The 13624-nt window shown below is 36.3% G+C and overlaps 1 protein-coding gene and 1 non-coding gene across 4 annotated transcripts; both read right to left on the reverse strand.

Moving 5' to 3' along the window:
• Nucleotides 1-229: 229 nt before the first annotated feature.
• On the reverse strand, nucleotides 230-9772 carry LOC135581342 (origin of replication complex subunit 1-like). Of its 3 annotated transcripts, none has more exons than XR_010476378.1 (17): nucleotides 9013-9772; nucleotides 8713-8848; nucleotides 7850-8002; nucleotides 7624-7752; nucleotides 7397-7548; nucleotides 7220-7319; nucleotides 6946-7068; nucleotides 6703-6864; nucleotides 6501-6558; nucleotides 6227-6405; nucleotides 5241-5373; nucleotides 4902-4972; nucleotides 4619-4714; nucleotides 3369-3445; nucleotides 2742-2825; nucleotides 1337-1482; nucleotides 230-789 (listed from the first exon to the last, which is right to left on the reverse strand). XR_010476378.1 is itself a non-coding variant. In XM_065080857.1 (17 exons), the coding sequence occupies exons 1-16, from the start codon at nucleotides 9696-9698 to the stop codon at nucleotides 1419-1421; spliced, it is 2403 nt and encodes an 800-aa protein (XP_064936929.1). In that variant the 5' UTR covers nucleotides 9699-9772; the 3' UTR covers nucleotides 230-789; nucleotides 1394-1418. The 3 variants fall into 3 exon arrangements, 2 of the variants coding, with proteins under 2 accessions (XP_064936929.1, XP_064936930.1); XM_065080857.1 differs by having other exon boundaries at nucleotides 1394-1482; XM_065080858.1 differs by lacking the exon at nucleotides 1337-1482.
• On the reverse strand, nucleotides 7865-7942 carry LOC135591896 (small nucleolar RNA snoR28). The gene has a single exon (XR_010478661.1). It is a non-coding gene; the product is annotated as a small nucleolar RNA snoR28 (small nucleolar RNA).
• Nucleotides 9773-13624: the final 3852 nt, after the last annotated feature.

Below are 13624 nucleotides of genomic sequence, written 5' to 3' on the forward strand. Positions count from 1 at the left end.
TTTCATCATGGGGATTTCAGAAAATTCTACCTTTGCAACATTATGACATTTGCCATAAGAAATTTTTTAATAATTACAATCTTATTTTGATACTTACAATCTTACAATCGAACCAACAGCTTTGGTTCGATTCCGAATTGATCAAAAATAATAATAAAAACCAATTTTCTCTTATGAGCCATAAACTTACTCTTCCAACAATTAAATAAACAACTAATTTAAGAATATATTTAAAAAAAAAACAATTCTGATTCAAAACGAAACTGAGATCGCTTGTAAATGCCAGTTCCAAATTCAGCACAACAGATTCTAGTAACGGGTCACGCGGACCTGAGAGGGTGGCAAATACCATCGCAGCGTAGAGATATACATGAAGTGGAGACTAGAAATCTTCAAGTTACTAATAATTACACACCTTAAAGCATTAATGGTTCAAATAATCTGGAAAATATTTTGCCTACAACCAAATTTAGACTTTAGATGTCAAATTCTGATTGTTTACCTCAGCATTGGAAAATTTGGGTAAGCCTTATGTTGATATTGATTAGCAGCACGAAACCCAATAACAAGTGATCAACATTTCGTATAAATGATTTCTTCAAAACCAAGGTGGGGCCGAGGGAACATATTCCACCTTTCAGAATGGGGCATTTGATTCCGCAATATGCATTTCTTGGGATGCATGGAAATTAGAACGAGTTTTTCAAACAGCTCTTAGATTTCCCTCATCCATGTAACCAAGTCATAGCAGCGTCAACCTCCATCCAGCATCTTCCACATCAGCACAACCTGCAAGACAAAGGGGATATAAGCACTGCAGATCATCTTGTCACTCGATGATTACAACATTAATGAAACCAATAGATGAAAGGTTAATTGCCAGACAGAGAAAGAGAGCAAACAAACAAAAAAAAAAAAAACAGAACAATTGCATTAATGGCTAACCCAGCAAGGATTTAACTACAGTATACAATCACCAATGGATGAAACAAATGCTGCTAGTCTAAACTACCAGAAGTTAATACCACTGCTGGAGCCTTACTCCCTGAGGTTCCAAATCCTGTTTTTGTTGATTTCAGACCAATAAGCAAAATTTAATGCTCAATACTAGCAACATCAAAATATCCATCTTCTGCATCACCAAATGGTTGATATTTTTTTTTTAATGTTTGATCCCTCTTCACAAGTATACATTAAATATACTTTACAACCAACATCAGAAGGTACTTCAAGAAAGTATCACTATATGTTGAGAAATAAAGCATTCAGGAATTGTGTTCTGCAAAAGTTAAATTCGAAGATCGTAACGTAAAATTTTAAAATCAATATAGCTTACATTTAATAAAAAAAAGAGCCCAGACTTTTGGGAATGAATAGTGGAACCGAGTAGCACCTCATCTTCTTTCCAGAGTAATAATTTATAAATACTTGGACAACCAAGGAAGTTCTGAGCAATCTTTCAAGGCAAAAGCGACATCATCACTGCCATCAAGAAAAATAGAACAAGTATTATATCAGTTTTTAAATGTAACAAGCCGCTTGGTGCTCTTAACCAAATAACTCTACTACAAGTCTCTGAAGCTTTATGCTTGACCCTGGGTCAAATCAAAGATAATAAGGCAGAAGGAAATGAGAATATAGCTGATAGTCTAATATCCAAAGGTCATAGCTGGTTGTTTCAAGGGGTATTGGTGTCATTACAGAATTGTTAAATGATAGACATTGGAAACTTCCCATGATGCACACTAATTTCGGAAGTCCAAAACTTTATATACAAAGATCAAGTGGCAGCAGTAAAACATTTTCACGTGTATGTACAACCAAACTAAAATCAATAAACAGACAAAACCTTGAGTACCAAATTTATGACAATTACATCAATGATTTATAAAGTGCTTATACCAAAGATATTACTGTCCTAGTTGTATTAAAAAGATCATATAATTCTTTCTTATAAGTTACATTTACCGGACATAAAACAAGCGTTGTACCATTTACAGTCTCCTATAAATTTCAAGGGCATCAGCATCATCTTCATCACCATCTTCATCAAATATGTTAACTAAACGAAGACAAAAAAAAATGGTAGTAGGAAAGAACATGGAACTGGAGGTTTAAATAGCTGGTTTTGGATCCGCAAATTGATCAATCCAATCAGCTCCAACATAAGAGAGCACAAAATTTATAATCAGATGATCATGTAGGCATTAAATACCATTGAAAAACTTGATGCTCATCACTGTCATTATCCATCACAACCTTTCCTTTGGTTATTACCCTCTATTAGTATCCTTGGGAGTTCTTATGTAAGATCATCTAATATTTCGAGAACTGTGTGCTTCACAAGATAAAAATCTGACAATGGCATTGTAGGAATACTGGCAGGTGAATTACATGCTAGGTTTAATTTCGCATAAATTCTAAAACTGTCAATTGAGCTAACATGCCCAATCTTATGATGCCATAAGCAATCTTGCAGTCAACCAATTTTCATCCAAAATTGCATACAATTTTCACTGTATAGAACAGACAAAGCCATCTTCCTAGCCAGCAAGATGACTTGCAACTTCTGTATCAATATTTGGTCCAACCAGGTGAAGGAAGCTTAACTATAAAAAAATGAGGGTAACATGTAGGCCAAAGACCAGCCTCCCTCAAAACTCATTCAATGTTCTGCAAAACAATATCTATATAATTTTATCCTAAAAACAAACCAAAATTTCCAAGCAACAGAAGCTAACCTTGGGAAGTTGAGCTGTAATTTTTGCAACCTATGCTTTGTGCCTTCCTCACAAAGTATTATTCTACTCTCACCAAGCTTGCAACTGCAATAAGATCCAGCAGAACTTGGAATATTAACTTTCTAGATAAATGAGCAGGTCCACAAAGCAATATGAACAAGTACCTGATATTGCTAGCATAACCATAATACAACAACTGAAATTATTAGCAATCTTCACATCATAGTTCCACATTTTGTCTTCTAATGTTCCAGATCAGAAAAGCTTATATAAGCGGCCTAGCACTTGGCATTATTTTGCACAGCTCTCTTTTCAATGAATGACTCAAATAATCATAACTTGTATGAGAATCAGATGTTAACTTAAACAGGTGCGAAATGACAGATATGCAGTTCTAAAAGTGAAGATTCAAATATTAACTTCTATATTTTCCTACAGAAATAAGCAGCACTTTCATTGACAGTATCTTTTGTAGAATTAGCAGTCTGTTGTGGCATGTGTTATGTTTTCTCTATCATTTTCCACTTTCAATGTTTCAATACAATCTTTCTGCACTAATAGCATGCAAATTATTTGGGCAAAGATTAGGAAGCTAGCTACATATGCAAAATTTTGATTAATCCTTACCCAACTTTCAGGAGTGTATCCCATCCAGGTGATGCTTCCTTATTGCTCGTGCACAAAGAGGCAACAGTGGTAGCCAACTGCAGCAAGGAGATACTGTATAAGGCTAAAGCATAAACTGCAAGCAGAAAGAATAGCTCAAGGCAAGAACTTAACGGTATAATACACATTAGAAAGCAAAAAAAAAGAATATAAAGCAGAAGATGCACAATCTGCTTCTCTATTATAAGATGAACTGCAATTGGATTCTAAACATGCTCTTACAAAAGATGGTGCACTAAATGAAAACATCGGATAAAACACCTTGTGCTTGCAAACTACTGAAAGCAGTCGACTTGATAGATATTAAGTTATTAACTAGTGCTGCACATACGAAAAACATACATCTTATTCATCGCTCATCAGTATTAGCAGACTACACTGTTTATCAAGAAGATATAAAGTTCTAATACAAATAAAGATATAGAATAAAAAGTCAAAAAATAAATAAATTTTCAATGCAATGATCTCATCAATAACTAGATCCACAAAATTAAACCTTATAAAAGCACCAATAAAAAAGAGCAAACAGGAGTAAAAATGAATGGAATAATGTGCAATTGGATTCTAAACATGCTCTTACAAAAGATGGTGCACTAAATGAAAACATCGGATAGAACACCTTGTGCTTGCAAACTACCGAAAGCAGTCGACTTGCTAGATATTAAGTTATTAACTAGTGCTGCACATATGAAAAACATACATCTTATTCATCGCTCATCAGTATTAGCAGACTACACTGTTTATCAAGAAGATATAAAGTTCTAATACAAATAAAGATATAGAATAAAAAGTCAAAAAATAAATAAGTTTTCAATGCAATGATCTCATCAATAACTAAATCCACAAAATTAAACCTTATAAAAGCACCAATAAAAAAGAGCAAACAGGAGTAAAAATGAATGGAATAATGTGCATCTTCGTCATAGATCACACTCTACATATGATCTGTGGAAGGTTAGTTCAACTTAATAGAATATCCAGAACTGCTACATCATTCACTATCACAGGGTAACCATGAATATATCAACCGATTTTCATACAGAAAGACAACATTATTAAAAAACCATTCACATGAAAGAATAATTCAAAAATATTCGCTGCCACAGGGTAAACATGGATATATAACTAGTACTCTTGAGATGTTAAGATCATGTTAATTAAAATATAGAGGTTATTTCATCTTAACACAAAACAAACGGAAAAAGACAGACCTTTTCAAAGTTTGTTTCACCCAATCCACTTCTATAAAGTTCATAGACCATAGCCACCAAGAAAATTTTGCCGAGTCTTGAAGCAGTTTTCATTATCTGTGAGGCGGATAAATATCAGATTTAAAAGGGTATCATGACTTACAGCAATAAACTATTTGAATCCTGAATATTATTCTTGGGCACATTCATGTCAAGTCAAATTAATATCCACCCATTACCATTTAAAACAATAGCTGTGACTAAGAGTAAAATATATGTTCAAGCATTGAAATTTTTGACTTACTTGAATATGTGGTGCCTGAAACACTTCATGTATGGCAGCCTCTATATCAGCCATACCAACAAGCCGTTTTCCTGGATGTAAACCCAATGAAGCTCAAACTAAGATATATGTGAATGATAAATGTCTAAGATATTGAAAATTGAAGTGTTAACAAAAAAACAACAAAACATTTAAGTATCCAAGTGGTTTCAACCAGACAATAGACACACTAAATATGACCATGTTTTGAAAATTACATACAATAAAGCACTAACTAGATACTGACGTACGAATTTTTTAAGATGAGATACTTCTTTATTTTTTATTTGCAGAAAATTCAATGCCTACTTCTCTAAGTACCTTCAAAAGAACCATCAACAGATTCTGATGGCTGTTTGCACAACGGTGATTGCTTGAATTGATAATCTGCTATTTCAGCTGCCCGCCTACATATCTCCAGTGCCCGTCTAGCATCGCCTGACATAGCTGCAACCTGATTGTATATGAAATGTTATGGATCACATATAACAAAAGTGTGAATATTAAGCAACTGCAGAACTTAACTTGGATGCATTGATATCACTAGATGCATTATTTTAGTCTAAAGCACTCACACATTAATGAATAACACATTCTTTACCTCATTTTCATTTGATGATTCGGCTCATGTTCATGACATACAAATGAATGTATCTCAATGAAGTAAAAATTAGGACTTACCCCTTTTAGGCTTATTACTCCCAAATCTAGAGAAATGTTAAAGGTTATATGATGGACTGGAAAAGCATAAACAACATCCATCATGATAGCTTAGCAACTACATAATCTATAATGAAATCGAATAAGATCTATGCTTATGAGATCTGACAGAAGTTATAGGTAGCTGTTGGCATCCTAACCCAGCCCAAACATGGAAGGATGAAGATTATGCTAGGTCGTAACAGATGATGTAAAGTTAGTAAGGTCGCATGAGCATGGATCTTAATCTTCCACAAAGTCACATCATGCTTTATTTTTGTTCTTAATTAGCTAATACATGTATGGAATGCATTGTTCTATAGTATAAAATGTAGCAATCAATGTACTGATCAGTGTCCACATAATGAGTGTGCTCAAAATTCCATACTTCCAATACTCTGGTTATTGTTGAGTGCATGCATAGTGGAAAAAAAGGAATGTGCCTAGAAAATGGTTGCTTGGTACATCAAAGAACCCCATGTCAACACCATGCCGTCAGACATGTGACTACTAGCATCAGTCGTGAACCCATACATCCAAGCATCGATTTTTAAGTAAATTTCTGACTAATAAGACCTCCAAATGGTGTATGATGGTCATGAGATTACCTTCCTGGAAGCAAACTCAACAGCTTGTTCCTCAAATGCATCAAGGCCTTTAAGACGGCTAGAAATGATTTCTTGTAATTGTTGATAACTATAAGGCCCAAAACATAGCCGCTGAATCCCCATTCTGCTTGAAATGCGTGGCAATAACTTTTCAGGAAGATCCATAGTGTTTGCTATTCCTGAATATAATTTATCAAAAGAAAATATGCATTCATAAAATTAATTGAGATGAAAATCAAATAAAAGCAAAAAAAGAAGAATGACCATTTGATACCTATCACAACGAGCTTTGATTGTGGTTTAGTAGGCCAATCAAGAATGTTATACAAAACCTGTGTAAAAGATATAATTTAAAGTTTTAATACACTATCTATGAACCAAATTAACTCGAAAAGAATACTAAAAGGCTTCTTCTTCATCCAATATCAATCTTTGTGATGTTAAGAAGAAATAGATACATCAATAGCAAGAGTTACCGATTGGTTTCTAGTCAAAAGAAGATCAAGCTCATCTATAAGCAAAACACAAGGTCGATGCTCATTGTTGCTGACTCCACCACCCTTGGAAAAACGTTCATTCAAAAGATGAAGAGCAGTTTTCCATCCAACTCTGTAACCACTTAGTGCTTCATAGATTACCTGAACTTAACGGGCATGTTTAGTTTAATGATCAAGATCGTACAATAAGATCAAATGGCTAGAAGAAAAGCTAAACCATACTTTGTAAATATTCTCTGGAGAAGCTAGTTTCAGACCATTAATATCTACAAAGGTATAGGGCCTCACAGTTCGTGCATCGACCTCCGACCTCAGATTTCTCATTGCCGCAAGTACAGACATAGTCTGCAGTTTGATGCATGTCAAGTGTCAAAAAACAATTAGATTTATGTGGATTATCAAGGCACTGAAAAAAAAATCAACAGTTGGACCATCTACTTTTGGCAAACTAAACAAAATTAACAGAATGCGAAAGCCATTAAGTCAAACTGCCTACCTTGCCAGTTCCTGGAACACCATGAATATAAAGGCAGCGTCCTGAACAATGATCATCAGAAATAGCACCTCTGATGAATGCAGTTATCTCTTCCATTTCTCTGATACATAAACTCCAAGTTATAATTAGCCTAAACATGGCGTTAAAACAAGTGCAAATTAATCAAGTCATGATTACTTAGTCCTGCAAGGAAGTGATTTGGGCAAAGTTGCTAGAAGCAACATGGCTTTGGCCTTCTCCAAATCAGTCTGCTTAGAGCATCGTGCATGTTCAGGAATTCTTTTTATACCAATCTTTTGAAGACCAAATGTCCTTCCCTTGCGTATGTTCTGAAAGATAAATATAGAGTAAATCATCTGAATAGTATCCCGAAACAGTTAGGGTAAATTTGAAAAAAAACATACAGCTGCCGACTCATGTCTCCTCTGAGAAGAATGGTTCACCCTAGCAAGTTCTTCACACTCCGAATCTTCATCTGTATCAGGATCCTTGGAAATTTTCCAATCTTCATCACTTTCAACTCCTTTGTCATTCTAACATGAGATAAATAAAAGAAGCTCAAGCTTCGTACATGCTAATAACAGTCAAGTTTTCTCCAAAATGTCTACTTTATTCCAAGATCAAGCATACCTCAATGGTATCATCAATATCTGTTAGACGCTTGAAGTTGTGCCAGTGAATGTCATACTCATATTCACAATAAAATACATCATCTCCCTCATTGCTGGCTTCTTTATAGTTGTTTGGACTCATAACATAGCAATGCCGAAGGACAGACTCGATCTGCAGACAACCAGAGTTTCAGGTCCTTAGAACAAACAAATAGTAATTAATGCATGTCATAAGAAGATTTATCATCCAAAATACATATTGAAAAGAAAACATGATTGTTTAAAAAATGATAAAATATTATATAAGTTAACATGGTGGAATTTTTGGGGCTCAAGTGCAGAACAACTAGTGATTTGACTAGGATCAAGTATATTGAGTCCAGGTAGCATCTCCAATTTTGTACGACACCAATATTATTCTTGTTCTACATTGCAAAATTGGGCTTGATTTGATCGTAATTTACTTTTGATACTGGCATTCAATCACTCATAAATTTTGGTTTATTGACTGGATATGACATTCCACCCGATCATTTTGCCCCCTAGTCAAAAGCCACTAGAAATTGAGTTGATTTCTAAGCCAAAAAATCATTCTAATATGGCAGAAGGAATCGATAGATTTACTTAAGTACGATTGTTTGGGGTCCTTAGAAATCTTGTTGCAATTCAGAATAGATAAGAGATTGTGAGTCATTTTTAGTTTGTCAATGGATTTCAATTTTGGGTTATTGAAAAATCTCTTTTCTAGCTAGCGCTATGTGTATGTATTCATTTTAGATTTCATCAGGAATATAGAGATGGACCCAACTGAAGGAAGCGGCAATAGCATTAACCAGGCAAGATATCAAAAGCAAGAAAGGGCAGAGGAGTAGCATTTTATACCTCAATATCACCTAAATCATTTGTACGGTATAGTTCCCTCCGCAGGTTATGTGGCTGCCTCCCAACTGCAGTCTCTTCAGGAATTATGTACCACCGACATTTTAGCCAATAGGTACCATCTGGTTCTCTCCACAAGCTGCTCAAATCTCACAAAAAACAGAATGCTATCACTTAATTTGACAAGCACTAAATAGCAGTTTAAACACAAGATGGACCTTAGAAGATAATGCTCAAGGCATCAATGGTAACTTTAGAACCAACAACGAAACACATATGCAGTCCCCTGGTATCAGGCACTACCTCTCGATTCGAGCAGCCCACAAATCACTAGAAAGAAGCTTCTCCTTGGCAGTCCTCCTCATTTTCCTCCCCTCGGGAGGTTTCGGCAGCTCCACGTCTATACCCATCTTCCGCGCCTGGCAGAACCCACAGATCCAGTCCCCCTCCGGGATCTTCCTTAGCGGCGGTTCCAAGCACACGAGATGGAACCCCCCCAAGCAATCATCGCACTCGATCATCACTCTCCTGCCTGTCCGGAAGCAAATCCGGCACTCCTCCACCTCCGGGTCGTCATCGGCGGACTCCGGCGCCTCCTTCCTCTTCACGTACACATCGTCCCCCACCTCAAACTCTCCGCCGTCGTACACCACCTTCTTGTAGTACACCCGCCCGTTCGAAGCTCTGGAGGGCTGGGATCGTCTCCTCCTCTTCGATTCCGGGGTGACAGGGGAGAACGCGGAGGGCGGCTCGGTAAGCGGCGCCTCGTCGATCTGCAGCGACCGCTTGGCCTTGCGGGCAGATCTGGGTATGTCGAGGCGGCCTGCAGCCGGGCCGGGGGTGAGAGGTGATGCGAGGCCGGAAGCGGAGCGGTGCAGGCGGAGGGAGCGGCGCGGGGTGGCGGATTCCGGCGTCGGAGGGACGAGCGGCGAGGGTTTGGGCCTCGAGGGAGTAGATCTGGGCTTAGGTTTTCGTGGGGTGGCGTCCATTGCCGCCGTCGTCGATGAGATCGCGAGGGAGAGTGAGAGTGCGGGCCTTTTAGGGCTTTGTTTTGGCGGTCAGAGTTGAGAGGAGAAGAGGTTTCAAAACACCGTGAAAGAGAGAAACGGTTTCCCAGGTAGCCGTTTCCCGTTATGGTTTCTGCGATGGAGTCGTTTCGGGAGGATGGAAAATGAAAAGGTTCGCCAAACGTGGAAATAACATATTAGGATCATTCACGTATACACACCTCATTAACATCTAACCAAATTTAATTATATAAATATTTTAAAAAAATAAATATTATTACTATTATAATATTTTTATCAACTCAGTATCCGAATCCATTCTTAGAATGCTTACACTTGAGAAAGAAAAAGTTCTTCGAACGCGGACCATAAGATTGTACATAAAATATATTTGGTATATCTGAATACTCATATTTCATTTGAATTCTCATTCATGCAAAGGATTACGTGTGAAATACATTCAACGATATCTTTTATGATAATTTAATTTACTTAATAAAAAATACTTATAAAGAGCTATAATTTAGTTTAGTTAGTTCAATACGAAAATATTGATGTTGGCTTTATAGCCATAATTAGTTGATATCATGTTAATATGGTATGTAAAGAGACACTTGAGCATCTCTAGGATTTGACATGAGCATACACACTTCATTATATATATGTATTGGTTCCACATGTGAAGTGTCTACTGTGATCAAATTGGATATTAAATTTTAATTATAATCGATCAAAACTAACTATATACATCAGTTCAACTTAAATCTAGATTGGTAAATATGTATGATTTTTCTAAAATAAATTAAAAGGGATATATAAGTGTGTGTGTGTGTGTGTGCAAAACCATATACATCATCAGTTCAACTCAAATACAGAGAGGTAAATATGATTTTTTTTCATTAAAGATATATATATATATATACATATATATATATATACATATATATATATACATATATATATATATACATATATATATATATACACATATATATATATACACACATATATATATACATATATATATATATATACATATATATATATATATACATATATATATATACATATATATATATACATATATATATATATACATATATATATATATATACATATATATATATATATATACATATATATATATATATATACATATATATATATATATATATATATATATATATATATATGTGTGTGTGTGTGTGTGTGTGTGTGTGTGTGTGTGTGTAATATTGAAAAAAGGAAAATTCTTTCATCATGGTTGTGTAAGATTAAGAATACATTTAATTTGGTTGTCATCAAGAAGAGTTTATGAACATCAGTTCAACTCAAATACAGAGGCAAATATGAAGTTTTGACAGTCAGAAGCTTTGATGATTGGGGAAGTAAAGGCCTTGATGAACTCCAACCATGAATGACCACACCTTTCTTACCATGCTTTGACCCCACCATTGAACATCGATGCAATCTAAAAGCTTAACTTGCTAAGTTCCAAGTTTGATTTAACTAAACTCTTTTTTTCTTTATCTTTTATGTAATTTTGATGCAGCTGCTACCTCATCATCTTCATCTTCTTCCTCCTCTTCTCTTTCTGTTTCTTTTGCAGCTGCTTCCCCATCACCTTCTTCTTCTTCTTCTTCTTCTGCTACTCTTTCTGTTTCTTTTACAGCAGTTGTTCTTTTTGTTGTAGTAACTGCTTCCTTCCTGCCATCACCATCTCCTACTTGCCCTCCTTCTTTCTTCTTGGCTGTGGCTGTAGCTTCTTTTGCTGCCTCCTCCTTGGTTGAAACTGGAGGAGTAGGCTGTTGTAGGTTTCCATGAACTCAAACAGTGGTGTGCATGTTAAACCAGAGGTTGTAACCAAAAGCATGCAAAAGTTTCCTAATCACACTTGAGTACTGTCCCAGTTGAAAAGCAAGAACTTTGCAAGGATGTATATAGACTTTTTGATCTCACATCTTTCAGTACCTAAAAATTGCAGGCTTCACACATGAGTCTAATATTGCATGCATGAATGCATGCTAAGCAAGCCATTCATGATCACTGGTGAGCCATCTTGTCATGGCTGCTCTCTGCCATATGATCTTCCACCCAAATGAATTGATAAAAGAGAAGTTGGTCTCATCTGGTCCAATTCCTTGGCCAATAAGTGAAAAGTTGGTCTCTTTGGCACTGCACAAAAGTCATAAGATTTGAGCTCCTTACACTGTCACCAAAAAGATATGTTTTAACTTCACAAGGACCAACTGAAGCTACATGTGTTTGCCATGGTGCCAAAGCATGGTACAAGAGGGCCATGGGAAGTATCTGTTGCTTTTAGCTTACTCAAGATGCTTCTTGCACAGGGATCAAACTTAGAGGACCAGTCAAAAAAATTGATGTCATGAACACACAGTCTCACAGCCAACACTAAGCCAGAATTAGATGCTTATCTGTTCTTACCAAATTCTCTTTTTTCCTTTTGTCTTTAGGACAGAGGGCATCACTTGAATCTGGTAACTGCATATTACTTCAATTGTTTGCTTGAGAGAGAGAGTGTGTGTCATATGCTGTACAAGATTCAATTTTATGAATATTATTATGATCTTATCACTCCCTATTTCTAGATTGTCTCAGCTCAAAGTCGAATTTGTTGGGAATGTATATTGTAACATATGAACTCTGCGTAAATTAAGTCAATTCGATCAACTTCTTGACACATATCCTAAGGAGCATAATTCCCCATAGTAAGTTTATCATATCGTGAGCATCACCTATAAAACTAGTGTCGATGGAAAATTAGTTTGAGATATAAAATTTTACGTTCTAAATCTTCTCTTTATAAAGTGGTGAGAAGAATATTCCTAAAATAAAAAAAATTCCTTCCTTCCCTACATATGCTGACACAAACTCTATATGTCAAGTTATGATTGATCGAAAATATTAATCGTAGCACATTTTAATCAATATTAGTGAATCTAAAAATTGAGACATGAGTTGTGTGATTAATATAGCTGATGAAGATCAAGATATGTAAAATGAAGAAAAAGAAAAAAAAAAGAATACAGCAAAGAAAATGGTAAAGCTTCAAGTAGAGTGGGCAAGAATTTAATAGCTGAAATCACCACATTCCTAAGATTGCAAGAAACAACTTCACCAACCACTGAGGGTAAAGCCTGAGTGACACAGGACTGACTCCATCCATGGCTTAGATAGATGTCTCATGGAAGCAACACAAGGGTTGGTTTTGTATGCATCTTTACGTAGTACGTGGACTTGGAAGCTTAGAGACTGTGTGTGTATTCAACTAGGGAATTAGAATGCATGGCAGTCATGAAATCCATGCGTAGACTCCATGCAAAGGCTTGTACTCGTACATACTCTATTGTCTCATCCCCTTCCAAATTTATACATGTTCATGATGGCTCAGAGAGAAAGAGCTGAGAGATTATGTGAAGTCCAAGCAAATGGGCTTAGCTTCACAACAAAACAATCCTCTCTCTCTCTCTCTCTCTCTCTCTCTCTCTCTCTCTCTTCCAACCCTAACATGATTACCTTGTGAGTGAAGATAAATGCATCGAAAAAGACAAGAACTGGAGTCAAAGACAAGAAGTCCCACCCACTCTCTCTCTCACTCTCTCTCACGCACACACACACACACACACACACATGCACGCACGCACAGACACAGAGGTTTGAGGAGACCTGTAATGTCCATGTCCAAACCGTTTCCTGCCCGACCAACAACAGCAACAGTACTCGTCCCCTCTCTATTCCCTTCTCCGAGTTCTAAGCAAAGTTCACAGCCATCACCATCACCATCACTGCATATCTTTCCTTCTCTTTCTTTTCTTCCATCACCTTCTGCTTAACTGTGAATATATATGCTCGCCTTCTTCCCGGTCCACATGAAGTGATCCACACAC

Source organism: Musa acuminata, chromosome BXJ1-8 (genome assembly GCF_036884655.1).
Source record: "Musa acuminata AAA Group cultivar baxijiao chromosome BXJ1-8, Cavendish_Baxijiao_AAA, whole genome shotgun sequence".
NCBI lineage: Eukaryota > Viridiplantae > Streptophyta > Magnoliopsida > Zingiberales > Musaceae > Musa > Musa acuminata.

What these genes read in the sequence shown, in the direction of transcription:
- LOC135581342 (XM_065080857.1), bottom strand. Translation starts at nt 9,698, where the DNA reads ATGGACGCCACCCCACGAAAACCTAAGCCCAGATCTACTCCCTCGAGG. An exon ending in ATGATTTAGGTGATATTGAG is followed by an intron (nt 8,003 to 8,712) that starts GTATAAAATGCT and finishes GGTTGTCTGCAG; the next exon opens with ATCGAGTCTGTCCTTCGGCA. An exon ending in TTCAGGCACCACATATTCAA is followed by an intron (nt 4,715 to 4,901) that starts GTAAGTCAAAAA and finishes TCCGCCTCACAG; the next exon opens with ATAATGAAAACTGCTTCAAG.